The sequence below is a fragment of the Miniopterus schreibersii genome (genome assembly GCF_964146895.1).
Source record: "Miniopterus schreibersii genome assembly, chromosome: 10".
Taxonomy (NCBI): domain Eukaryota; kingdom Metazoa; phylum Chordata; class Mammalia; order Chiroptera; family Miniopteridae; genus Miniopterus; species Miniopterus schreibersii.
In genome coordinates this window covers 62,777,645-62,805,276 of record NC_138110.1, presented here as the reverse complement: position 1 = coordinate 62,805,276, position 27,632 = coordinate 62,777,645, and the positions used below count along the sequence as shown (strand labels likewise).

At 52.3% G+C, this 27,632-nt stretch overlaps 1 protein-coding gene across 2 annotated transcripts in view; it reads left to right on the top strand.

The window, feature by feature from the left end:
* The window catches only part of ANGPT4 (angiopoietin 4), a 31,783-nt gene extending 5,679 nt beyond the window's left edge, over positions 1 to 26,104 (top strand). The window contains exons 2-9 of one of the 2 annotated variants that reach the window (XM_081149277.1): positions 8,179 to 8,334; positions 9,799 to 9,920; positions 12,621 to 12,853; positions 15,011 to 15,126; positions 17,167 to 17,268; positions 18,706 to 18,872; positions 22,188 to 22,318; positions 23,020 to 26,104. In XM_081149277.1, coding sequence (XP_081005403.1) covers positions 8,179 to 8,334; positions 9,799 to 9,920; positions 12,621 to 12,853; positions 15,011 to 15,126; positions 17,167 to 17,268; positions 18,706 to 18,872; positions 22,188 to 22,318; positions 23,020 to 23,180 — 1,188 coding nt within the window. In that variant the 3' untranslated portion in view covers positions 23,181 to 26,104. The remainder of the gene's footprint in view (positions 1 to 8,178; positions 8,335 to 9,798; positions 9,921 to 12,620; positions 12,854 to 15,010; positions 15,127 to 17,166; positions 17,269 to 18,705; positions 18,873 to 22,187; positions 22,319 to 23,019) is intronic. The other variant, XM_081149278.1, reaches the window with a different exon arrangement.
* Positions 26,105 to 27,632: the final 1,528 nt, after the last annotated feature.

The following is a 27,632-nucleotide window of genomic DNA, read 5'->3' as shown; positions in this document are numbered from 1 at the left end:
ACCTCCCTCTTGCACGCCTCTTATGCATTCTCTTTGTCCGGTCTTTGAAACTCCAATGTCACGTTTTGGCTTCTTCTGTAACAGCCCAGAAGAGGAAAACAATGAGTTTCAAAAGAGCCTTATCTAGTAGCATCATCATCATCACCAGGACCATCAAGATGACCAGGGGTGACTGGCAATAACCTGCCTCCCCAGGCCCAGCACCCAGCAAGATTCTGTTCATCTGGGTGGGTGCAGGGCTGCCGTTGCCAGCTCCCAATGGCCAACATCTGCCCAGCCCTTGCCCCCAACTCCTCCCCTGTACAGGTAAGGAAACTGAGGCCAAGGAAGGGAAGGGACTTCTCAGGGTCACACGGCAGTGAAAACCAACCATGATTCTCACTCCATACTCCAGGTTCTTCTCCTGAATGGAGGGTGCCAAGGAGGTGGGAAGGGCAAGATCTAAGAGACAGTGGGTGTTCCCTTCTGCCTCAGCATTCCCAAATCCCCAGTTTCCTACTCTCCTCCCAGCATGCAGTGGGTTGGTGTCCTTCTGCCCTGTGCTCAGCTGCGCATAGAGTGGGGGTGCCCTGCCCTTGCTCCCTCTCCCCATTTCTCGCTCCACCCCCCTGAACCGCTCTCCCTTCCCTTCCTTCTACTGTTCTCGCCTTCCTTCCACCTCTCTCCTCTCCTCCTTCCTCCTTTGGAAAGCCTCTGCCCAAATGACTCACGTCCGGACTATAGGTGGGCTGCACATCAGCTCCTGGCAGCAGCCAGGAATGTTGAGGGGGTGGGGGGACAGAGGTAGCTGGAGAGCAGGCTTCCCTAGCCGAGCCATGTGGTACAGTGGTTAGTCACATGGCCTCCTGGGGTCACCAGAGACTAGCTCTGTGACCCAGTGCAGGACTTCACTCAGTGCTTCATCTGCACCGAGCAGAGCTGGGAAAGCATCTGTCCAGAAAGTGCTCCCAGTAAAGGCACACTTGTACGCCTGTCATTTCCCCCAGCTACCCAGCTCTCCCAGCCAGGAAGTGCCACACTCTGCCCTCTCCCATGTCCCCCACAAGGGGCTCATTCTGCAGATGAGGAGAGGGAGGAAAACTAGGTGGCTCCTGGCCCACCCTCAGCACCAGAGGGCAGCCTCCTTCCTCTGAGTCTCTGGGGCCTCTGGGGCAAGGCAGACTCTGAACCCAAAACTATGGGTTCCTCCACTTTCCCGCCTATATCGGTAACGGCTGGCCCTTTGTGCCTATGTCACTGTCCAACTCTGCCTCTCTTTTCATCTCTGTCTCTCTGCCTCTTGTGGGTCTCTCCTGGGGCTCTCACATGCCCCACGGTTTCTGTGTGTGTCTCAGTCACTCTCTAACTGTGTCTCTTGTCTGGCTGGCGTCTCCTTAAGTGTCTCCCTGTCATCCTCTCAGGTCCTGCTCTAACCATTAGGCAATCTGTTCCCCACCCCTGTCTCCCTGGGTGTCCACATGCCCTGTCCACACTAGAGGACGCCAGGATGCGTAGCTGTGCTCCTTTCTCATCCGCTTCTGCACCCACAGCCAAGGGGGAGGGCTTGGGGGCTGGGCAGGAGCCTTCGACCTGGCACTGCCCCAGCCTCTGCTCCTGACGTCAAACCTCAGAATAACTCAGCCCCTCTGCCTGGCGGTCACCAGGCCTTGCCTGACTGGACCTGGGTCAAAGCAAATCCAGAGGGAATGCAGCGTGGGGTCCTGGCGCAGCCGGAGACCCTCCCTCTCTGGCCTGGACTCCCAGCTACCCTGGCCTCCCCAGGCTGCCCATAAATTCTTGGCATTTTCAGCCCTGGGTTATCCAAACATGAAATGAATCTCGGTTGCCGAACCAAATCTCTTGGGGTTTGATTTCCTAACCTTACTCCTGGCTGCTTTCTGTTTGGGGCTGGGGGATGGGGTGGAGAAAACAGCATCTGTTTCTTGGAGGAATAAGGCTATTTTTCCAAGAAGGGAGCTTAGAAAGGCCGGCACAGATGCATTCAGCCTAGGGATGGCCTGGGAGCAGCGGCCACAGAGGCCCCTGGCCCAGCTTCCCCAGAGAAACAGGTTTATTTGTTTAAGCGGCCTGACCCGGCCCCCTAGGCATCCCATGGGGGCAGGGCATGTGTTTCTGGCTCTTTTCTTCCAGGCCCCAGAGCTCGGTGGGCTGGATGTACACAGACCCTCTCCCTCTTCTCTCCTTGGGCAGGAAATGTGAGAAAACAGGCCCTAGGTCTGTCCCCTGAGCCTGTACCTCTGGCCTCTGAGCGTTTGCTTAACCACAGAGCCCGCTCTGAAATGCCTGGACTGGACCCCGGGGACCCTCTGTGGGATCTGAGGCAGGCTGAGCTGAGATCAAGGGGCCATGTCCCAGTGGCACTACTGACCAGCTGTGGGGTCCTGGGGCAGCCACCTGCCTCATTTGGTTCTCTAGAAAGTGGGACTGAAGAGAACCCCTGCCTCTCAGAGCGAGCCTGTGATAAAGATGACCGGTGTGTACCTAATGTGTGCTACACTCATCCTAAGTGCCTTGAGAGAATTATTGCATTTAGTTTTCACAGCAAGCCTATGAAGCAAGATTGTTTGCCCATTAACAGATAGGGAAACTGAGGCACCAAGAGGCGCCATGACTTACTCAAGGCCACATGGCAAGGGGGGTGAGGTCCGAGTCACGTTCAAATACACCAGACACTCTCCCACCTCAGGCCTTCGCACTGTCTTTCCCTCCGTCTGGAGTTCCCATCCTCCCGACTCCCACAGCTGGTCCCCGCTCATCCTCTCAGCTCAGACAGCCCCTTCCCGTGAGGGTTTCTCTGCCACTCTGGCTAAGCTTGCTCTCGACCCCAATCATCACCCCCTCTTATTTTCTTCATAGCACTCGTCACTATTGGAATTAACTAATGGATTTAGTGGAAGTGCACTGGAATCAGGTAACTTGCCAATTGTGCTCATTCCTGATTCCCTAGTGCCTAGGAAAGTGCCTAGGGAAGTGCCTAGCATGTAGTAGGTGCTCAAGAAATAACTGCTGGTGGAATATATGAATTAAACTCAGGGTGGGGGCATACTTTGAGGAAACATATTTATTATTATGATATATATGGTATGTTTGAAAGAACCTTGTGTTGGTGGGTTTGTTTTTTTATTGTATTTTATTCCACATACAATGAAATCACCCTTTTAAATATAGTTCTATGAGTTTTGACAAATGTGTACAGTCATGTAACTAACACCACAGTCATGATATAGACATGGCCGAACGCCAAAAAGTTCTTGTGTTTCTTTGTAGTCAGTCCTTGCCCCCAGGCCCGAGCCCCTGGCAACCACAGATTCTGACTTTTCCACAAAGTCATATAAATAAATCAAGCAGCATGTAGCCTTTTGAGTCTGGCTTTTTTTTTTTTTTTTTAATCCTCACCAAAGTATATTTTTTCCTTTGCTTTTCAGAAAGAGAGAAACATCGATGTGAGAGCGACACATCGATTGGTTGCCTTCCGCACACGCCCGAGCCGAGGCCGGGGATCGAGCCTGTAACCGAGGTACGGGCCCTTGGTCAGAAGTGAACCCAAGGACCTGCTGTCCACCAGCCGACGCTCTAACCACTGAGCAAGCCGGCTAGGGCGAGTCTGGCTTTCTTCACTCAGCATAATACACTGGGGAGTCATTCAGGCTACTGCAGGAGATCCTTTGTACTGCTGAGTAGAGTCCACAGGATGATTCGACCAAAGTTGTTTATCTGTTCACCAGTTGAAGTTTTTTTCATTTAAATAATGCAGGAGTGAAGAAGTCTGGAGAAGATCTCCTTGGCTGCCAAGACTGCTCACCCACACGCTCATCTGTTGTCTTTCTGAGATGCCTTTCTTCTTCCCTCAGCCCCTGCCTGTCAAAACTCCTTCCTTTCTTCCAAGGCCCATTTCAAATGTCCTTCCTCAACAAGGAGCAGGGTTTACAGTCCCCGTGTCACAGATTGGTAAAGTGAGCTCAGAGAAATATAGCCCTCAGTTATAGGAGGCCCACAGTAGAGCCAGAAATCAAACCCAGGGCCAAGGGGAAAGGGGGGTAGCCCAAGGGCCAAAGATCAGCCTATTTGCAGATGGAGGGCTGCTGGGAGTCTGGGCCCCCATTCCCCATCTCAGCCCTAAAAATTTGCCAGCATGAGGATGACAGAAGGAGCAGGGCCAATGTTGGGGGGCAGTGCTATGCCAGATCCCATCCCCTGTGGGCGCCTCCATTGGGGCCCTTCCCCCAGCGTTTCAGCGGGCTCCTGAGCCCTGGTACAGACCCCACCCCCACCACACAGGCTGACATTAATCACCAGAGCCCCACCTTGGCCATATTGACCATACTGGGCCCATCTGGCCTAGATTACCCATCCCAGAGTTCGTACTGGTGGGCGGGTGTGGCAAATTGGGTGATGGGCCCCAGCTGCGCATGGCCTTTGCCCCACCCAGCCACTTGCAGCCAAAGGACCAGTGAGACGCCAATGAGGGTGCTGAGGGAGCTCCTATCACTCAAGATGACTCCAAGCTACCCTGAGGTCCCAGCCAACTCTGTAGACCTGAGGAAGCCCCTGAGCAAGGAACCTAGCCCACCAAGCGGTGACCTTGGACAAGCCTTCTGGGCCTGTTTGTCCATCTGCAAGTGAGAGGTTTGGAGAGATGCCTGAGAAGGTCTCGTGGCAGGAATGAACTTGCTATTTGACAGCATGGAGCAGAAGCTCAGGGCCTAGGAGTCTGCATTTTAAACCAGGTCCCAGGGTGTTCACGACTCATGGGAAAGTCCAAGAGCAGCCGCAGTGAAGCTCTACTACCCCCACCCACCCTGGTGCACCCTGGCCAGCCATACGTTAGAATCCCAGGGAGCTGGCAGAGATGCAGTGGGGAAGGGATGAGGGTCTGACTGGTGTTGATGAAGGCAGCCTGGCCTGGGGCAGAGGGAAGTGAACCAGTTCAAAACTCTCATTGGGATCATAGTGGCCAGAATTTATTAGTGGGTTGAGTGTGGCAGGTGAGAAAGAGTCCAGGATGAGGTCTGGGTTTGGGGCTCATGAACTGGGTGGAGCTGTTTGCTGAGAGGGGAAAGATGAAGAGAGAATGGTGTAGGGATACAGGGATGGGCCGTGGGAGCTGAGCAATCAAGGGTTCCACGTTGGGTGCTTTTGCTTGAGATGCCTGTTGGAAACCCGACAAGTGGGTGGGACATTCAAGGGAGAAGTCTGCATGGGAGACAGGGCACCATCAGCATGGAGACGGGGGGGGGGAGGGGGGGGGAGAGTCCTAGGACCGACAGAGCACCTGCTGCAGGGCCCTGATGCATTTGGATACTTTGGCATCTGATCCTGGGTGAAGCTTATAGATCCCTTTTCAGAATAATGCTTTTAAATGCAAAAACTAAAAGCATAAGAACACCAGTGATGGTGTTCCCAGTGATGGTGCAATTGCAATCAAAATATTAAAATTAAATCTGTGCTCTAGCTACAGCATTATCCAGTGGTGGGTTTGAGAATGCCCATATTCCAGAGTCATGATGAGCAAAACAGTATTTTAAGATACGGTAACACGTGTGTTGTGATATGAAATTATGTGTGATTTCTAGTAGTAATGAAGCCTCAGGATCAGTTAGTAGTGCTGTGGTCTACGGCCTTTGCTCATAACTGAAGGGAATGCCAGGTCTTAATTACAGGTTAGTGAACAAAAGATGTAACTTTTCTCACCCATGTTCATGGACCCCCTGAGTTCTCTTCACAGACCCTGTGCCCCCCTCCTGCCATTAAGGACCTTTGAGCTAGGGAGGGAACATGCAGAGAGACCAGGGCCCAGGACTGGGCTATGGGCCACCCCAACATGTAGGAGCCTCATCAAGGAGTCAGAGAGGAGGTGATGGGGGAGACAGAAGGAAAACTGGGGGAAAGTGCTTCCAAAACAGGGGGTGGTCACCTGGGCTAACTGCTGCTGAGACAGAATAAGGTGAGAACCCAGAAGTGTCCCTTGACCCTGCTTTGGCAGAGCGAAGGGGCTCCCGGCTGGGGAGGCATGCTGGGGGGCGGCGGTGCACAGGACTCGACAGAATGGGTTATATTTTTTCTTGAGTGTGGTAAATACACAGGCTTTATTATATTATTCTTTATGCTTTTTTTTTTTTTTTTTGCATGTGTGAAGTACACCATAATGTTGTTAATTTTTTTTAAGGTGAGGGTGAGAATGGAGGTGAGAAAATGGAGACAATTTGTTCGAAAATTTGTATTGTTGAGGGGAACAGAGAAATTGGAGGCACAGCTGAAGGGGTATGTGGGGTCCGGGATATTTTTTTCTTTACTTTTTATTGACTTTTAGAGAGAGAGGAAGGGGGAGAGAGAGAGAGAGAGAGAGATACTGCCTCCTGCACACCCTTCCAGGGAGAGCCCACAATGGGGTCCGAAATCTAACCAAACCAGTGACCTTTCGGTGCACAGGATGACGCCCAACCAGCCAGGGCTTTGTTTTACTTCTTAAATGGGAGCTATTGAAGCATGTTTGTGTGTTGCAGGGCACGGTGGGTGGAAGGCTGAGAATGCAGGGAAAGAAGGGGGCGTCAAGGGGACAGAGGCTGGAGAAGCTCAGAAGTGTTTGTCTCCCTGGTCGTCAAGCCACTTTGTGACCTCTACACTCAGGGTCCCATGCTTGAGTGAGCATCAGAGTCACCTGGATGGCTGGTGCCACCCCAGAGTTTCTGATTCAGTAGGTCTGGGGTGAGACCTAGAAATGTGCATTTTTAACAAGCTCCCGGGCGATGCTGTTCCAAGGACCACGCTTTGAGAACCACTGTTTTAATCAACACCGGTGTGCCCACATGCACCCCCTTCTGGACTTGACCTTGCACTACAGTGGAATGTGCTCCTTCAAAAGCACTCTGGGGAGGAAGGGACTGCGGCAGACAGTTGAGGTGGAAGAGGGGAGAAGAGATGGAGGAGGAAGCGGCCAGAGCCTGGCCCCCAGCCTAGGTTGCCACGCCTCCCTGGGGGGGACCAGTCGTCCCAGGAACCCTGGAAGCTGCCCTGTGGGACCTCCTGGAAGACTGAGGGAGAAAGTGAGGAAAGAAGCTGGGGGGGGGGGGGAGGCCAGCATGCGTGCAGAATGGAGAGGGAGGGCAGGAGGGGCACTGAGCCCTGAGAACACGCTGTTCATCTTTGCAACGTGATCCTGGTGTCACTTGCCAGACCAGCTTCTCGTGCTCCTGGGGAAAAAGCAGCCCTGTCAAAGAAATGAACGATACCTTGTCGGATCCCAGAACTTCCAAGCTGGGAGAACCCTTGGAGACTGGCCAGATCAGCCCTATCTGGCAGATGGAGCGGGCCAGGAAATAAAAAGTCCAGTTTGGCAGATGGACCTGCAAACTCTTATACTAGGAAAGATGTGTCCCCACGCTCTGCTGCTGGCTCTCCCCTAGGCAGCTGGATAACGGGCTTTAGGGGCTATGCTCTGACCCTTACTGCTTCCCCTTTTCTATCAGTCCATTGAACACGCATTTATGGAGCACCCAGCACACGCTAAGCATTGTGCTAGACATAAAGATAAAGCGGTACACAGGACCAGTTTCTAGCTTCATGGAATTGACGTTCCAAGGGTAAAACAGGCAATAGACAGATCAATATGTAACCTAAAGTCAGGGGTTGATAAGGGGTAAGAGGCCTAAAATGATGTGAGAGGGTGAGCCATGCGATGGGGATGTGGGGGGAGGGGTTTCCAGGCAGCGGGAACAGCATGTGCAAAGGCCCTGAGGCAGGCTTGCTGTGTTAGATGGATGTCACAGAGCCGGTGCCTCTGGAGCGAGTGAGGAAGCGAGGAGTAAGAGAAAATCAGAGTGGTGGCGGGAGGTCGCGTCGTCACACAGCAAGCTGCAGCCAAAGCAGACTTTGGCTTGTCCTCTGAGTAAGATAGGGCCCCTGGGAGGGTTTTAAGCAGAGGAAGAATGGGATTTGACTTAGTTTAACAAGATCCCTCCGGCTGCTGAGTGAAGGATGGACTAGGCAGAGAGGGACGAGCGCAGAGGCAGAAAGGCAAGGAAGAAAGCTGCTGGAGTAGCCCAGGCGAGAGGTGATGGCGGCCTGGCGCGGCAGGGCGGCCTCTCCTGGTTGCTCTGTGTCCTTCCTGGAGACACATGGAAGGGACAGGAGCCTTCCCCCAGTCCCTGCCCATGACCTCAGCCCACGGTCTCCCCGCAGCTAGAAAGGTACATCCAGATGAACTTGAGGTCGGAGCTGGCGCAGGCGCGGCAGCACGCGGTCCAGAGCCAGATGGCCAGCATGCTGGAGCTGGGCACCAGCCTCTTGAACCAGACCACCGCCCACACCCGCAAGCTGACTGACGTGGAGGCTCAGGTACCAGCGGGTGAGCGGGCAGCACTGGGGGGCCTGTGGCCGGCCAGGCTGGCTCACAGCCCAGGTCATCTTGCCTTGACCTCTGTTCCTGAGTGACGCCAGGGCCTCCTCTGGGCCTGTGTCCTCCTGGGGCCCCTCCCAAAGACCCTGTCACAAAGCTGTCTCCCACCAGGCCATGGGTCCCACGAGCGATGCTAGGTCTGGCTTCTTGGCCTCTGTGACTCCGATGCCCAGATCTGCAGGGCACTGGGATGAAGCAGGCAGCACACTCCCCACCCTCAAGGGCTCACAGTGCTCCAGGGGAGACAGACAATAAACAATTCACTAGACCTCGGGGGCCACTGGCTGAGGGGAGGCAGCTGTGTGTGTGGGGGGGGGGGTGAGGAAGTAAATGGGTGAAAAGGTGACTGGCAAATGGGCACGTGCTTGTTGAGCCCCTACTATGTGTCAGACACTGCTGGAGGGGCCTGGTTCTAGCTTATAGCACTAAATAAAGCAGGCCTGCACCCCTACCCCCATGGAGCTTGCTTTCTAAGAACACGAACAGGATAAACAACATATATGTCCAGATGGTGATAGTGCTAAGGAGACAATAGCATCAATGAGAGTGGTAGGGAGTGTGTTGTGGGGTAGCCAGAGGATGAGTCGCAGGTTTAGACAGTGAGGCCAGGAAGGCGCCACTGAGAAGGTAGGATTGGAGCCCTTACTGGGAGAGCAGTCCAGACAGGGCGAACAGCATGTGCAAAGGCCCAGAGACGGAACCAGGCTGCCAAGCTCCAGGAACATCAAGAAGGCTAGTGTGGCTGGAGTGGTGAGGGGGCAAGTGGTGAGCAAGGGGTCAGAGAGGTGTCAGGAGCAGATGGCTTCACAGGCCCTTGCAGGCCATGGCGAGAACTGGACTTTTTCATAGTGATGTGGGAGCCACAGGAAGATTTTGAGCAGAGGGGCCCCATTTTAAAAGGCTGCCTCAGGCTGCTGAGCAGAGAGTGGATTGTAGGGGAAGGGCAGGAACAGGGAGCCCTATGAGTAAGACAGCACAGGACACAGGGTGAGAGATGACGAAGGTCAGGGCCAGAGTAGGGTCCATGGACGGGGAGGGGAGTGGTCACGTAGCCATTTGGAAGATGGAGCTGGTGGTACTCACTGATGGGTTAGATGTGGGGGGGTCAAGGGTGACTCCTCCAGGGCCTGAGCAGCAGAAGGAATGGAGCTGCCATGTGCAGTGATGGGAAGAGCAAATTTAGCAAGCGGATCATAAGCTCGGTTAGGGCCTATGAGTGAGTGAGTGAGTGAGCGAGTGAGTGAGTGAGTGAGTGAGTGCGTGAACAACCACAGGAACTATTGGGGGAGTGACAATAGATCAGCAAGTTTCTGGAATGGTAGAGCCCGTGGGCAGGTGGGCGGCTGCTGGGCAGGCCTCCTGCAGGGCTTACATAGCTCCCCACCCCCCTCTTGCGGAGGCAGGTACTGAACCAGACATCAAGAATGGAGATCCAGATGCAGGAGACCTCACTGTCCACCAACAAGCTGGAGAAGCAGCTGCTGCTGCAGCGCCATGAGCTCCACCGGCTGCAGGGCTACAACAGGTGGGCGCTGACACCGGGCCAGGAGAGGGGCTAGGGCGCAGCTGAAGGCCAGGGCTGGGCTGGGACCTGAGTGAGCATGGGAGCCAGGGCTGAGCTAGACTTGGGCTAGTGCCTGGGACAGAGGCTGGAGACAGAGCTAGGGGCCTAGATTAAGACTGTAGTGCGGGATCATTTGGGGACTAGGGCTGGAGCTAGAGCTGGGACTGGGTCAGGGCAGTGGTAAGAACAAAAATTAGGGTTGGAAACCAGACTGAACTTAGATTGAAGGTGGACACTGGGGCTGGGCTGAGATTGGAGCTGGGGGCCAGACAGGTACAGGGCCTGGTTATCCAGCCCTGGTTGGGGACAGGGGACAGGCATTTTCCTGGAGTTCAGGACACCCTGATTCCTCCCTCCCTCCCTTCCTTCCTTCCTTCCTTCCTTCCTTCCTTCCTTCCTTCCTTCCTTCCTTCCTTCCTTCCTTCTTCTTACTTTCTTCCTTTCTCCATTTATTTATTTTATAAATTTTTAAGTTTTATTGAGCTACAATTTACATACCATACAATTTGCCCTGTAAATTTTAATTTGATTTACTTACTTGTAAAAAAATAAATCTGATGTCATTCACCAATTTCCCTTCCCAGAAGCACCCATGGTTACCAATTTCTTGTCTGCACTGGTGGAGAGTCTCTGTGTTTATAAGCAAATACACATGAGAGAAACACCCTTTAAATTACAAAGAAAAAAAGAGTCATGGGGTATAGCTAAGACAGACACCCAAGGCTGATTTCATCTCAGTTTCGAGCTGAATAAAGAAAAAACAGCCACAGTCAGAGAGCTGGAGGAGGCAGAACCCACACACAGAGGCAGCCACAGGCCTGCAGACAGGGCGAGGTGTTATTGCTGCTCACATGATGGGTCAAGATAAGGCCACAAGGATCACCCAGCTCCCTCCGATCTGGGTGCAGTAATGATAGTTTGTCACCTTCTTTTTCTTATTCTCCCACTCCAAGGGGGGGGGGGCAAGAACTGGGACACTTTCCATCACTCCAACTTGGCACCAGGTACCTAGAAATGAGTGAAGATGGACGTCATCAATAAGCTCTTGGCCCATGGAGGTGGCTGAAGTTCTAGAATCTGAGTGTGCCCACATTCCCTCTCTTCCTGCAACATAATTTGGGATCCAGGGGAAATTCCTTCTGCCCCGGCTGGACTTAGTGTTTTAGTCTGGAGAATGGGTCAGCATAGCCTCACGTATAAGAAAATCTCTCCCTCCTATCCATTTCCCTCAGCCACCTGCCCACCCACAGCAGAGGTAGCTTCTGTTCCTAGTTCTTGTGTGCCCTTCCATCATTCAACCAGTATTTGGGGAGGGGGGAATTTCTTTTTTTGAGCTCTTACCATGTGTCAGGTACTATTCTAGACCCAGGGGTTAGAGAAGTGAACAAATAGACAAAAATCCCTCTCCTACTAGAGCTGACATTCTAGAAGCTGATAGTCTAGGTTTCTTATAAATATGTATGAATAGTTCCTTTCTGCCCTATTTAAACCCGAACGTAGCGTTCTACTCTTCTGCACCTTGGTGTTGGGGGTTCTTTGTTTCCAGTTTTCCTGGAAATGGTCCTATGCGTGCATGACAGCCTCGCTCGTTCTCTTCTCCAACTGCCTATTTGCTGTATGGCTGTCCCTGCATTTATTTCCACATCCCCAATTAATGGGTATTGAGGTTGTTTCCAGTTTTTTGCACTTGCAGCCAACGATGTGATGAATGGCTTTCCATGTCTCATTGCACACTCGTGAGCAAATCTGTAGGATAAAATGCTCCACGTGGAAAGGCTGAGTCAAAAGCCTCTTTCTTTTTAAACATTTTTTTCCAACTCATTACAAAAATGCCTCATGCTTAGATCACCAGGCAACAGAGACCTGTACAAAATGAAGGGAGAGCTGGTCCCCGGCACCCAGGCGCTTTCTCCCCTCCACCCACTCAAACCTGCCCTGCAGAAGGAGCAGCGCTCAGTGGATTTTCTTTCACCTTTTCTACAACGCAGGCACCGCTGTGTCCTTCCGTGTTTCCCCCTGCCTTTTCCTGTAAGTTCACCTGCAACCCTCTGCATTTGCATTAATACTTTTTTTCTTTCTCTCTTTTTTATTCTCCCACCTGTGGGGTTCGACTAGAGGCATTGGTGTGCCAGGGTCGTTCCTCACCAAATCCTGGGCATCTTTCCAATTCTGTGCAAGTGGTTCTGCTGTCTTCCTCTTCGTGGCTCCAGAATATTCCCAGGAACACCAAGCAGAACAGACTCAGCCAGCCTTGGCTGTTGGGCATTTAGGCTATTTCGTTTTACACTGTGACGACAAATCCCCCGGCGGACATTCTTGCCCTTGCTCCCCAGACGGTACTTCCCGAGAGTGGACTGCTGGATCCAAGGGCTAACAGATTTGGGATTTAATCGTGGCTACTGGTTGCTGGCATGTTCCTCCCACCCCACCTCTTTTCTCAACTGGGCCCAAATCCATCTTACTCCAGGGCTGAGTCTCTCTTTCCTCCACTCCTCATTCTGTGCCACGGACCTCTGGGCTTTGCAACTCTGGCTGGACACTACCTCTGTGAGCCTCAGAGCCAGTCTGTACTTCGGAGTCACCCGGGGACCAAGGGAAAGTGTTCAAGTGTGGCTGCCTGGTGGGGATGGCAGGCTCACCCCTGTGCACCCCTCCCTGCAGTGCACTGGAGACCCGGGTACAAGCCCTGGAGACACAGCAACAGGAGGAGCTGGCCAGCCTCCGCCAGGAGAAGGAGCAGCTGCAGAGCCTGCTGAGTGGCCAGTACAGCGCCCTCGCCAACCTCGAGCGCAGCCTGCGGGTGGCCAGGAGCAACACCAGCCTCCTGCAGAGCCAGCAGCGCCAGCTGCTGGAGTCGGTGCAGCGCCTGGTGCACGCGGTGGCCCAGGGCCCGGGTGAGCTGGGCAGGCCCGGTGTGGGAGGAGGGCAGGAGGGGGTGGGCACAGACCCTGCTTACCCTCCCATTCATTCTGGGGCCTGGAAGCCACCACAGAAAAGTTGTGTCAGACGCCTCACCTTGGGCACCCTTTGCCCGAAGGCCCTGTCCTCCGGCTGCACTGTCACCGGGAAGGGCAGTGCAGAGCTGTTTCTCCTTAATGTCTAGATGGAGAAACTGAGAGGATTAGTCACGGGTGTGAATGAAAGATTGGACGGAGACAGGCACAGGAACCAGGCATCCTTGAAGCTTAGCGGGAAGCCTGCCCACTCCACCCCCACCCGCACCCCACCCCCTCATTGCTTTGTCTTGGGGAGGTGGAGGGCTGGCGATGGGTGGAGAACTCAGGGCATTCAAGTTAGGACAGAGACACAGGTAGGAAAACCCCTGATGCATGCACAGAATCAGAAGCAGCATTCGTCATCATGGTCTGTTTGCTGGGCCTTATGTGGGCTCAGTGGTGGAGACCCAAGGGGAGGTGGTAGTAGGAAGGGCAGGGGCTTTGCAGTCAGATGGACCAGAGTTCAAGCTCTGGCTTCTTCACTTACTAGCACTGGGACGGCGCCCAAGTCATCTAATGTCTTACAGCCTCAATTTTCCTCACCTATATAATGAGAATAATAGCACCTATTTCACAGAGATCTTGCACAGAGAACAGATAACTTCATGCACATGAAGGGGCTGAGCACAGTCCCTAGGACCGAAATGGGACAAAGCTGTACAAATTACTGGCCTAGAGATTCAAAGGGACCCAGGCCAGGGCCAAACTATGTAGCATATCAATACCAGCCCATCTTTACTGTTATACCCCCGAAAATATTTTTCCTGGCCCCAAACTGCCCCTAGCAGCACCTGGCTCAGAAACACCACAATGCATAGTGGATATTTCACTTTCATTGTTATTATTGCTGTTGTTATCACCACGTCGTTGATTGAGGAAGACAATAGCAGACAGAGCCTTGGGAAGGCTGGCTGGAAATCTGAGACCAACTCCCAGCTCTGCCCTCGCCTGGCTGGGTACAGTTGGGCCTGGGCCTGCTCACCTCTGGGCCGGCACTTCCCCAGGCTTGGCTGGGCTGCAGTTTCCCATGCACTAGGGCGCCGAGAGCTGAGGCCATGGAGACCCTGCCCGGGGAATGTTTATGCATGGAGGATTTGGGGCCTTAGTCATTTCATTTGTGATCTAGGAAAAACTACCTCTTTCTAACAGGTGCCCCAGCTCCAGGACCTGGGATCCAGGTTCAAGTAGGAGGTCAAAACAGGAAGTCCTGCCCCTGGTAGCCTCCTGGTTCCTCATTGGGAGGATACCTATCCATCTGGAATTTTTGCCCCATCCTTAGGTAACCACCTACCTAGAGATTGGCTTCTGGTGGACTCTTAGCTCAGACCTCTAATTGGATCCCACTGAAAGGAGGCCGAGAGAAGAATTTGAATCCCTGTCTACTTGTCAACAGTCACTTTTTTCAGATCAGGCCTGAGGCTTCCAGGGTGCTAGTGCGATTCAGTCATTAATATTCTCCTGAGGGAAGAAACATGGGCTCTTAAGACCAATGGTCAACTGCCAGCGGGGGCATCATGAGGGGCCCATCTCCAGGCCTGCAAGGATATCCAGCTGGAGGGGTGGACTGTGGAGGGGACTCTGCACCTCCCACCCAAGGGAGCTCCAAGGACAAATCTCTTCTCATGTGTCCTTCTTTGGTGACCCTCTCTGAGCCAGCCTTGCCTTACTCCTCTCAGGTTGATAAACAACCAGAGCGTTCTCTGGCCTCAGACCAGTTCTCATGGTGTGAGCATTTCCCTTCCTGGCCTCACTCAGTTCCCCACACAGCACCCTGTTCCCTGCATACACCAGAACTGTTCCCACCTTGGAGCCTTTGCATATGCTGTTCCCTTTGCCTGAAACACCCTCTCCTTAGCCACTTGGGCAACTCCTGCTCCTTACCCAGGTCCCAGCTCACTGTCACTTCCTCTAGGAAACCTTCCCAGGTCTGATTCATCTCCCTGTCCCCAGCACCTCCCAACCCAGAACCTGGCACAGAGCAGGCAGGAGCACCCACCTGGCCTCTTCCCTCTCTTCTTAGCTCACTTGCAGTTGTTTTGCTTTGTCCCATTGCAGCCTCCATGAGGGCAGCTAAGCAGGTGTTCCGGGACTGTGCAGAGATCCAGCGCTCCGGGGCCAATGCCAGTGGCGTCTACACCATCCATGTGGCCAATATGACAGAGCCCAGGAAGGTTAGGGGGCTCCCTGGGGGCTGAGGCTATCAGAGGTACTGAGCCAAGGGCCTCGCAGACAAATCCCCCTCCCCCATCAACTTCAGGCCTGTCCAACATCTTAGATTCCAAAAACAGGTGGGGCAGCCCTTCCTTCTGGAGCCCCTACCCATCCAGGGGTCAGATCATGGGGTTGAAGCAGAAGTTCCCAAAGTTGGAAGTGCATCCCTCTCCTGCCTCTTCTCCAGAGATGCTTTTAAGTTGGACTGGCAGGAAACAGTTCTGTGTTGGTTAAGGTAATGCTAGCTGCTGTAACACACAAACCCTGAAATTCCAGGGTCTTAACACACAGAAGTTTATTTCTAGTTTACATATAGTCAGTTAAAGGCAGGAGTGGGGGCTCTGTTCCACGTGGGAAATTAGGGACTGTCTTCAATGAGTGGCTCCTAAGGTTGCCCTGAGCTTTGAGGTCCAATTATCAGATGGGGAGGGGAGTCAAGGGAAAGTGTGGAGGTCAGGAAGGAGGGCTTGGGGGCCAGGCCCAGTAGGGGAAGAGTATGGGGAACAGTTCACCAGTCTTCACACTTCATGCTTCCCTTTCCCACTTCCCTTCAACCCTTCTGAATATATCTGAATGGCTCAGTTTGTTTCCAGATTGTCTTTAACACATCTGCCAGACTCCCCTTTTAACAAAAAGAGATCAGGCTCTCAATTTCTAGCTAGAATTTCATAACACTATTTTTTTTATTATATTTCTTTTACAATTATCTGAACAAAGGCTATGTTACCAGTTTTCCACTTACAGTATGATGTCTTTTTAGCCTAAGTAATTATATAAGTAAAAAAGGGGAGATACCATTTTTTAAAGTAAATATTCTATATGAAATTAAATAAATTCAGGTTTAGTGGAATCTAGGAAGATGTGAATGGCTGAAATTTGGGGACACTGATAGAGAAGGAAGAGCTGGCCTGGGAGGCAAGAGATCTGGACTCAAACCTCAGCTTTACTTTAGACTCACTAGCCTTGAGCAAGTCCCTTCCCCTCTCTGGGCCTCAGTTTTCCTTCCTGCACCCTCTGCTACCCTCACAACAGATGTCACTGTCTTCTCTCACTGAGCAGGCCTTTACCATCTCAGAGCCTCTACTCTTGCTGTTCCTTCCACTGGAAATATCAGACTCATCTCTACCTGGCAGGCACATTATTAGCCAAAGCTCTGTTCCAATGCTACCTCCTCTGGGAAGCCTTCCAAGGTTTTCCAGTGACTCCTTTCTGAGGGCTCTCCTTGTAGCTGTCCCAATGTTTTTCATCAGTAGTCTGCCTGCACTATCCTAGCCTCCTCCAAACCAAGTCAACGCCGAGGGTCGATTTATATCTGATTTGTCTCTGACTCTTCTCACCCAGGGCTAGGCACCAAGTTTGTCCTCACTGACCATTAAATATTTAATGAATTGGAAAAAATAATATGTGAACAAAGGTTAGACTGAAAGATGTGATTGTCATCAATGGTAAGCTTTTTGAGAGAAAGAACTCTTGTTGTCTTACCCATATTGGCATCCAGTGCTTTGAATGGAGCCCGGCCCATAGGAAGTGCTCAGAAAACATTTGTCCACTGAACGGAACAGCATTTCTTGAGTCTATAGTGTGTGCCAAGCACTTTAGCCTATCAGCGTTTAATCCTTACAGCAACCCTGCAATAATAGCAAGTGAAAAGCTGCATTTATTTAGTTCCTAGTATGTGTCAGGCTCTGTTCTTTAGATGATTCACCTCATTTAATTCTCACAACAAGCCCAGTTTGCAGATGAAAAACTGAGGCACAAGGAGGTTAAGGCATTAATATCCCATTTTACAAATGAGGAAAGAAAGGCTCTGAGAGGGCGTCACTTGCCCTCTAGAAAAATGGGTGGGGAATCTGAGCCTGGATTGTTCTGATGCCCTTGACCACCAGGCTCACCTGTTGTTACGTGAGGTTTTGTTAGCCAGGTCACACTTGAGTGGGCCCATACCTGGCTTCTGGCTGCCTCAAGGGCTCCCAACCCCCTCCCCTCACCAATTCCCTCAGGTTTTCTGTGACCTGGATGCCATCGGAGGTGGATGGACCCTCATCCAGCGCCGTTTCAATGGCAGCGTGAATTTTCAGCGGAACTGGAAAGATTATAAACAGGTAACATTGCTGCCCTGAGGAGGGGCTTTTCAGCCCTGAAACCTGGGGTGGAAGGCGGGTTTTGAACAGGGGAATGATTTGCCTTTAACTCTTCCCAGAAAAAATCAGCCCCCCTAAAACCAACCACCTTCAAACCAGTTTTCTCAGTGCACATTCACTTTCAGGGACTCCATGCACTGAAGCCGAACCTTCTTTTTGCAAGTTCTAACATATATCTTAATAATGAAAGTTTAACTTTCTTTTTGTTTTAATTTTTAGAAAAGATGGTGTATATACATTGCTTTAAAAAAAGTTTAAAGAATACAAAGAAAGGGAACAGAAAAATAGTAATCTCCCTCTCCCACCCCTGGCTGCATTGCTTAAGTGCATTTTCTTGTCTTTTACACATATGTGACCGCATCTGCAGGAGAGGTCCTGTAATGTGGAATTGCTGGCTCAGAGACCATGTGCATTTTACAAGATGAGAAATAGTGCTCAGTTGTCTTCCAATTTTTTAAATTAAATTTTGAATAAAGGGTTTTGGGCAAGCTGATTGAAAAGCTCTTAAAGTTTTCAAAAGCAAAAGAAATGAACAAAGATACCCACAAGGAAAGGCAATAATACTATCTTTCGTGCCTGTTTGCTGTCCATTTGATAAATACTTAAAAATAAATACCAAATTAAGCTATGAGTGTTCTTGGACCTATTGAGTTTTAAACAGTCTTTAAAATAGCCAAGAGATACAGGGTGCTCAGATGCAGAAATACACGAAAGTGTGTTGCATATTAACCGTTAAACTAATCAGCGGCACGAGACTGAAATGGGGAGGGGCTTAGGCGTGCCCTGTCCGTGGTGCTGAATTGTTGTTCTGGCCAAGGACCTTGGTTTCTTGTCACCCTAGGACACCCGTGACTCCCTTTTCTTTACGTTTCTATGTTGCTGAAATTTTACAGTGGCTTCCAGGTCACTGAATGAAGTCTGCTCTACCATTTGTGCAGTTGATTAAAATCTCTAATTTTTTAAAATATACATTTTTATTGATTTCAGAGAGAGGAAGGGAGAGGGAGAGGGAGAGAGAGATAGAAACATCAATGATGAGAGAGTCACTGATTGGCTGCCTCCTGCACACCCCCTACTGGGGATCGAGCCCACAACCTGACTGGAAATCGAACCATGATCTCCTGGATCATAAGTCAATGCTCAAAGGCTGACCCGCACCAGCCGAGCTAATTCAATCATTTTAAACTGGCTTTTGCATTTGCCAAAGTCCTAGTCTTTTTGCTCTAGGAGTTGGGGAGCTCCCCTCTGCCCAAGTCTGCCACACTGTACTTCATGAACTTGATATTAACCAAAGCGGTCTTGGATAAGTGGCCCCAGACCTGGCCCAGCCCAGCTCTCAGCCTGAGGATAGCCTCCCTCCTCGGCATACAGCCCACCCTCACCATCCTCTCCTCCTAGGGCTTCGGTAACCCGGCTGGGGAGCACTGGCTGGGCAACGAGGTGGTGCACCAGCTCACCAGCAAGAGAGCCTACTCTCTGCGTGTGGAGCTGCAAGACTGGGAAGGCAAAGAGGCCCATGCCCAGTATGAGCTTTTCCAGCTGGGCAGCGAGGGGCAGTTGTACAGGTGGGCTCGGGGCCCAGGCTGGTGGGTGGGCTGGGCACCCTGGGCTAGTGGCTACAGAGTTCAAACCAAGGGTCAGTCCCTGGGCGTTTCCTGTTCCTACCATCTGTCCCCAATTTGGGCACACGTCACAGGATCTGGAGGCAGCTGGTTAGCACTCAGCACATCCTAGCCACTGAGTGAGGTGGAGACAGTGTTGCTGATGCTGCCATCTCGTGAGCAGGAAGGGCCTTCCAAGGTCAGTCACTCTAAGGCAATCATTTTACAGAGGCCCAGAGAGGAGAAGTGACTTCCCCAGCCTGTCCTATGCTGCAGGGAGAGATGGGAAGACCCCTGGGCTGGGAATCAGGGGACCTGGGCTCAATCTGGCTCTGCTCCTGCTTACCTTGTGATCTTGGATGAGTCAAGGTTTGGGCTTCTCTGCACCTCTGCTTTTTAACAACAAGGTGAGCTTGAATGTGAGCATATTATAAAATCATCAAGGTCTCCCTCCCTCGTTCTTGGCTCTGGGAAAAGGAATGAGCATTTATTGAGCACCTACCATGTTCCAGGCACATTACCCTATTTAACCTCCCACAACACTCTGAGGTAAGCATTGCTGTACCTATTTTAGTGATGTGGAAACTGAGGCACTGAGGGGATGCCTGTAATGAGTGGGCATTCTCCAGATAAAGAGAAAATAAGAAGGACATCCCAGGCAGTGGGAATGTTCTGAAAAAAAACAGAGAGAGAGTGATATTCAGCTGGCCACAGATGCCTGAAGCCTGAGCAAGGCTCTTTCAAAGGCCACTGAGATCATCACAAGAATCCCTGCTCGTTCAGGAAAAGCTTAGGCGACTGGGGTAGAGATCCTGGAAAGCACAGTGGGGCTGGGAACTGGCCAAGGAGGACCAGAGGAAAGTGACAGAACAGACGCTGGTCCCTGTGCCACCACCATACAGGATCAGCCAGCTGGTGAGTTTGGAAGAATCCCCCATAGGGAAGCCCAGAGGCAGCAATACATTGGCAGTCAGCAGCTGGGGAATGGGCATTAAGGGTGGGAGGGGCGCCCTTATTTGTTAGTCACAATAATGGGGGATTCTGGATCCCAGCTGGGGTGCATGCATGAGCCCGAAGAGAAAATGGCCCATGGGGAGGGAAAGGAGGGAGGCACAGACAAGACACCAGACATACACAGAACCAGGCACATGCCTCCCAGAGGCGCTCACCCACCCAGACCTGATTACAAGTCCAAGATAGACAAGCAAGCACACATGCAGGGGCTCACCACACCCCTGGGGTCCATGCAGAGCACAATATCACCCAAGTACATAGCTACAAAAACAAGCACAGACACACACCCAGGCACACGTGCAAATGTCCCTCACAGAAGCCCTCACAGGTAAACACATACAACCCCAGGCGCAAAGGCAGATTCCAGAGCACACCCTGGAACCACAGTAGATATCCTAGCACAGACCCAAAACAGACACACAAATATACACCAGGCAGGAAGATGGTATCCAAATGCTCACACTACAGATACATAGACTCGTGCACAGATTCACAGACACATGGAAGACACTCCTGATATGTCCAACTTGGGGATCCCCAGAGGTTCGTGTGTTTGCTCGGGTTCCCCAGGACTAAGCTATGAACATATTCAAAGTGCATCTGAACAATAGGTCAAGTGGGGTTTCCTGGTCCATGACTTGGGGTCCCCCAGAGATCACAGATCCCTATGCTGGCTCCCAAAGGGGAGAGGAAGAGAGACAGAGCCTGAGCTGAGGACTTGGGTACAGGAGAGAGGCCAGTGCTGCTGGAGTGACCGTGAGAACAATCAGCTTTGTCCAGCCCTGATTTCACACAGCCTCAGACTGAGTATGACTCCAAACCTTAGCCTGTGCCCAGAGCCTGGCTTTGAAGTGACATCACTGAGCCCTCAAGAGGAGCCCTCGGTGTCCGCAAGGAAAAGCCAGGACCATAGTAGCAGGTGGATCAGCCTGCCTGTCCCTTCCCTGGGAGTCCCTGGCCAGACAGGCCTCTGCCAGAGTGTTTGCAACACCAGTTAATTGAGCCCCAGGTGGCATGTTTAAGGCACAGTGAGAGCTTCACAGCTGGCCATAACAACCTGGACCCTGAGGGCCATGCCCCTGCCTCAACACAGACAGAGCCCATGGGTAGGAAGCTCAGGGACCTAGCCAGGCCATATACCCAGGCCCCACATTCCTTCGGGGTCCCACTGGGAAAACCTCCCAGGCCCTGGCCAGGGAGAACCAGAGCTTTCCTGAGCTGCCCTGGCCACATCTGCTGTCCACTTGCCTTCACCTGTAGGACCTTCCTAATTGCTCCCCAACTGGCTTCTCATCTCAGTGGCCAGTCCAGTCCCTTCCCTGCTCCAAGAACCCAGCATTCTCCACCCAGGCTAAGTGGAAGCCGGGGCCGGCTGTGTGCCAAGGGCCGGGAGCACCAGGACAGACAGCAAGCGGCATTACCTGTGCTGAGCATTCTCATGAGCCAGCACTGCTCTGCTCCATCACACACTGAAGTCATCAGGTCACAACGGCTGATTGAAGTCGGCACTGTTAACATACTGTCATTGCCACTTTAACAGACGAAGACACTGAAGCTGAGAGCTGAACAGTCTGCCCAAGGGCATGTAACTGGCAAGTGGCAGAGCTGAGACTCAGCCTGGCAGAGAAATATAAACCCTCCCAGGCTGGCTGCAGATGTGGAAGTCACAGGGGTAGGGGGTCACCTGGGGCACAGATCCAGGTGGGCTGGTGTGGTCAGGGAAGGCTTCCTAGAGGAGGTGGGTGGATGTGAGGAGGTATGATGGGGCTGGGGTTGCAAATGATCAGCTGGGAGGAAAATGCACATAGCTCCCAAGTCATGCCCCACTGGGCTGGGATCTGGCTCTCACCCTCATTCATTCTGAGGCCCCTTTGATTCTTGGGATCTTGGTTTCCTCATCTGTAAAATGGGAATAATTGGGTGTCATGAGGATTAAATGAGATGAGCTAACCCATGCATAGTGTTTTGAACAATGCCTGGCACATGGTATGGTAGATGGTTTTTGAAATGTTAGCCACTGTCCTCACTATTGTTATCACGATCATGCTCACTCCGGTGTAAGACAGGTTCAGCGAGACGAGGGAGGCCTGGCCTACAGCGGGTGCTCAGTCCCTGAGAGGCAGCAGGCAGGGAGGGCCACCCAGGAGGGGAGATGGCCCAGACCCCAGGCAGGGGCTCCCCCTCTGAACAACCGGACCTGAGCCCCTTCCCCAGCCAGCCCCAACCTGACTCTGGGCCCTTCTCCCACCACCCCCGGGCTTCCAGGCTTGCTCTGAGAGGGTACAGCGGCTCGGCGGGGCGTCAGAGTGGCCTGATCCTGCAGGGCACCAACTTCAGCACCCGCGACGCAGACAATGACAACTGCCACTGCAAGTGCGCCCAGATGCTGTCTGGAGGTGGGTGCGGGTTCAGGGAAGCCCCGTTCACCCACAGGTGGGAGACAGGAGAGACGCCCTGAGACAAAGAGGCAAGGACAGAGGGAGACAGAGAGAAATACCAGAACTGGCACAGAGACAGAGAGCTACACAGAGACAGAAGCACAAAGGGAGAGAAGGAGAGAGAAATGCGGGGCAGGGAAAGACAGAGAGGAACACAGTGCGTGAGAGACTGACGGACCCAGAAAGACAGAGACAGCAGCCATCAGAGAGAGCTGAGCACATCTGAGAGAGACCCACAGAGTGGCAGACAAGCACAGAGACCATCAGAGAGAAAAACGGGACAACCCCAGGCTGTTAAAGACTCAGAATGACAGAGAGCATTAGAAACCCACAGAGAGAGAAAGGGAGGCTGGTGAGGGAGTGGGAGGGAGACGGCGAGGGAGGGAGGCAGGGACTTAGAGGGATGAGGGGAAAGAAGGAGGGGTGGAGGGGCCAAGAGGGGCAGCTGGAGCCCAGTGCCACCCTCTAGAGGCTCCAGGCTGGGCAGAGGGTCTGGGAGTCTCCTTCCCACCCTCCATACCCACTTCCACCCAGCCCCGTCTCCTGTGAGCAGGCTTCCTGGAGGAGGCAACAGCCTGATTAGTCTTTGGGGTAGGGGGCTGCACTCAAACCACTGGTGGGCCTCCAGCTCCTCAAAGCCTCTTCCTCCCCTCTACCAGGGTGGTGGTTTGATGCCTGCGGCCTCTCAAACCTCAACGGCATCTACTACCAAGCTGGCCAGCATCTGCGCAAGGTCAACGGCATCCGCTGGCACTACTTCCAGGGACCCGCCTACTCTCTGCGTGCCACTCGCATGATGATGCGTCCCCTTGGCATCTAACAGCAGCCACGCATGGAGGCTGGACCTACAGAGGAGACAGGACTTAGTATTCCCTGGACAAGCTGGACCCAAACACAGGACACAGCGCCAGGGCCTGCGCCTGGACACCTGGATCTCCTGAGCCAGCCCTCCTTGCCCCAGGAGTTCCCAAGAGTCAGCTGCCTCCCTGGCACCCTCAAGTTGTGACATGGTGGGCATTTGGGGCTTCCTGTCTCTGCAGAACCCCTCTTTCCTCTTCCCTCCAGTCTTTGGCAGGGGCCCCTGCCAGCTTGAGGGTCAAAATACCCTGAATGAGCTGAGAGCAGACAACTTGGCTCCTCAAAAGAATACTTGTCTAGTGGTAGCATTTCAGGCAGGTGGGGAGGTATTTGCAGGCAGGAAACTGCTCAGATGGAGACCCATATTCTGTCCCCAGGGTTGGTGGGAAGGCCATCGCCTGTTCCAAGCTTTCTCAGCCTTGAGATGTCCTTGAACTCTCTGTTCAAGTCTTAAGGGGCTGCATCTATCCCATAATAGGAATCATTATTTCCATCCCACACTGTCCACCACTCCTAGGCCCCAGCATCTAGAGCTTAGCCCTGGTCTCTCAGGGGCTCCAGGAGATCTAAGAGAGATTTTCTTTACCCCCAGCATGTCCCAGAATGTCCACAGAGAATAACTCAGACTCCCATCTCAAAGTACCAATGGTCAAGTGAGAAAAAGAAGCACCAGGTTAAATCAATGTCAACAGGCATTCTTAGCTGCAGGACTTGCCAGAGCCTTTAATGTGATCGTGTACTTTGTGACTGCCCATGAAGGGGCTACAGTGGGCAGCTTTCTCCAAATTTACTTATTTGAAAATGGGCCCTGTAGATTCCAGAGCATCTCTCTGGGCTGTGGATGCCCCTGGAGAAAGCTTGTCCTCGGTGTCATGAGGACCCCCAGGGCACTATCCCGCAACCCCAGCAACTCATCCATTCTGGCTACAAAAGCCACAGTGAAGGTCTCAAACAGTCTCCAACCACAACTGGAAAGGAACTTTGGGTTAAAAGAGACACACACCATCCCTGAAGAAGGGTCTAGAACTAAGTTTCCCGTCTGCTCTGAGCAAGTGTTCTCCAAGGTTCCTTCTGGCCCCAGGAAGCCAGCTCTCTGCCTAGGGCTTCCCTCAGCACTCCCTGTAAGCCCATCTAACCCTGGCTCAAGTACAGGCACTGCCAGGAACTGTCCACACTGCCTTGGGCAGGACATCAGTCTCCGGGTCCAGATCCTCCCAGGTCTAAGCCAGAACCCCTAGCCCTCTCCTCCTGCCCCATCCAACATGACGTTACAGCTGAGGTCCTGGGAGACCAGGGGCTCCTCATGAGCTTCTTTCAGAAAACAAGGTCAGAGAGGGACCACAGCCACTCTGCCACCACCCCAATCATATGTCACCTTCTTCAGTCCCAATGAGGCCTACTGTGTACACTGTGGTACCACGGGCAGGACTTGGAGTCAGACAGACCTGCTCCAGTTCTTTGGACTTGAGGCCCGTGGCTCAGCCTCTCAAGACCTCAATTGTCTTGTCTGTGAAATGGAGGTGATGACACTCACTCCCCTCTGGGCTGTGGCAAAGAGATGAGACCATGTATATCAACCTCTGAACAAAGCCTGGCATGAAGCAGGTGCCTAATAAATATTATTTCCCAAAAGGTGAATGAGGTGAGAAATCGAACTCTAGTGCATGTCATCTCTTCTCCCAGACCCAGGTAAGATAAGCATTTATTGCTGTGTTCACAGCATTTTTTTTATACTGCTGTGTGCTGGAGAGGAGATGAGGGAAAAGCTGTAGGCCCCAGGGACAGATTCCTCTGGAAGGGGTGAAGGCCCAAATTCCTGTCTGCACTCCAGTTCTCCAAAAAGGCCAAGAAGCTGATTTGGGTTACCCTCAGACACCTGTTCTTAAATAGCCACCCTTCCCTCTCACCTGCCTTCCTCCTCCAAGCCAGGACTCTCCAGTACAAGGCACAGAAACCTTCCCCAAGGAGTGGATTGGGTCACATAACAAGAAGTGTAGAAGTGGATTCAGGTGTGGTTAGATCCAGGGGCTCAGATGATATCCCTTTTCATCTCTCGGTTCTGCCATCTGCTATGTTGACTTCATTCCCAGTCATGTTCTGTCCTGACAAGAGGACCCCACCAGCCCTTGACTCATGTCCCGCCAGCTCAGCATCTCTAAGACAGAGAGGTCCCCTGTCCCAGCAAAAGCATGATTCTCTCAAGCCAGGATGGGTCCTGTGTTCATTCCTGCATTTATCACTGTGATTCTGACTGCCCAGACTGGGGTCACATGATCATGCCTGGAATCAGGGGGTGGGGTCAGTCCCACCCAAGTCACAGGAACAAGCAGGGGAAACATGTTGTTTCCAGAAGCAACGATGCTGGGAAGGCAAGAACCAGTGATCACTTTTTCTCCATCGTCTCTTTTCTCTCCATCTCTGCCTCCTCTCCCATTCTCCCTGACCCCAAGGCCTGGCCCCAGGCTCCAGCTCATTCCCAGGTTGCCCCAGACTACCAAGGACATAGCTGTGTCCTGCTCAGGAAATGTCAGACCCTTTCATTGTACTGGCTCTGTCCCTGGAACAGCCCCCGGCCCTCTCTGATCTCCATTTTCCATCTGCGCAATAAGGAGAGAACGCCTGTGGACATCTTAGAGCACCCTGACAATGATGCTGACTCATTATGGCTGCAAACAAGACCAGCTGAAGGACTCCGGGCAGCACAAGGCCTTGCGGGGGCCATGGCTGCTGTGGTCTTGGCCCTGGCTGGGTCTCCTGGGGCCCACAGCTCATAAGAACTGGCTTCTGGGACACCTGCATCTGCAGGCTCCAATGCAGAATCCTTGTGACCTCTCCCTACATCAGACCAGTGTTCTCCCCATTTTAATGATAAAGAAGTTAGAGCTCAGAGAGGGAAAGGGTTTCATTTAAGGCGGCACAGCCAATCACCACCTACAGTGCACATGTATCTATAAGCTGCCTCCCTTGTCCAGAGCTCTCTGGAGGCATCTTGGCACCGACCACAAAAATGCTGGAGCGGTGTCGCCTCCACCAATATCAAGTGCTGAAGGAACTTTCTGGAAAGCTCTCCAAGACCTGTCTGTCTTTCCCACTGGCAGCTGGTAGGTGCTGATGGAGCCAGACGGACAGAGCACAATGTTCCTGAGATCTCCTCATGTTCCTAGCAAAGGTAATCTCCACGCTGGGGTAGAGTTCACTGTGCACACCCGAGACCACAGCCATGGGTGAGGTGGAAGGTGGCCCTTTGCAGGGAGCGGAGGAGCAGCCAGCATCAGGACAGACTGTCTTGGTGGCTGGGGGATTTGACCCCTTTTTCCAGATTTTCCACCTCTCAATGTCTGTGTGAGCCATCACCTCTCCCATTTAAAAACGCTTCAGAAAGCTATCAGCGTTGCCTTGGCAACACCAGCAGCATCGTTTGACGCCGCAGCCCTTCAGAGAATGGAGTCTGGTCCAGGCTATGTCCAGCATAAATGTTACTTTCTTATGTTAGACTAATGTGGGGACACACAGCTGATGTTCTCGTGTGGCCTGAGGGCAGGGAAGTCCAAAGGCCTTTAGTATCCAGCACACTCCCGCCCTTCCTGTGAGCCCTCCCGGAGCCTCCCTTTCCACGTCTGCACAGTAAGGAGACTGGGATCTAGGCCACAGGGAAGTGAGGCGAGGCCGATGTGATGGGGACATCCAGGCCTGGCGCAGTCATTCGTGCACTCGCTCATTTACTCACACAGCAGCTGCGCATTGAGGATCCACCTGGGTCAAGGCCTGGATGGGCGATGGGGATGGAGCAGTGAACAAGAGACACGCCCCAGTTCTGTACTCGTAGAGCTTAACAGACTGGAGGGGCAGGCTGGCCAAAACCACGTTGTTTTTTAAATTTGCAACAGGTTCTGTAGACCATACAGCAGCCGCGGAGTACAGCACACATTAGCTCCGACCTGGAAACGTCAAGAGGAAAGTGGATAAACAATGATCCACTCATACCATGGAAGTGAGTGTTCCCTGGGAAGGGGGACCAGGGCAGCTTTTGAGGTGCTAGGAGTGTTTATTTCTTGACACACGTGAGGGTTACACACCCGAGGTTTGTTCGAAGAATTCATCAAGTGGTACCTTTGTCTGGGCATTTTTCTCTACGTATGTTTCTCTGTACGTGGGGCATATTGGAGAGTGGGCATTATACAAATACAAACATACTGCAAACACAAAGAAAGCTATTTGGAGAAAAATTAAGTTTACAGAGGAATTTGGCAATAGCTAAAAAAAAAAAAAATCATACACATTTACCCTTTGACACAGTAATTCTCATTTCTAGAATTCTGCCTTCACTATATATAACCATGCACTTCATTTAGTGCAACTTCACTTGTGTTAACAAAAGATGGGGATTGGCCCAAGTGAACAAACTGTGGTACAT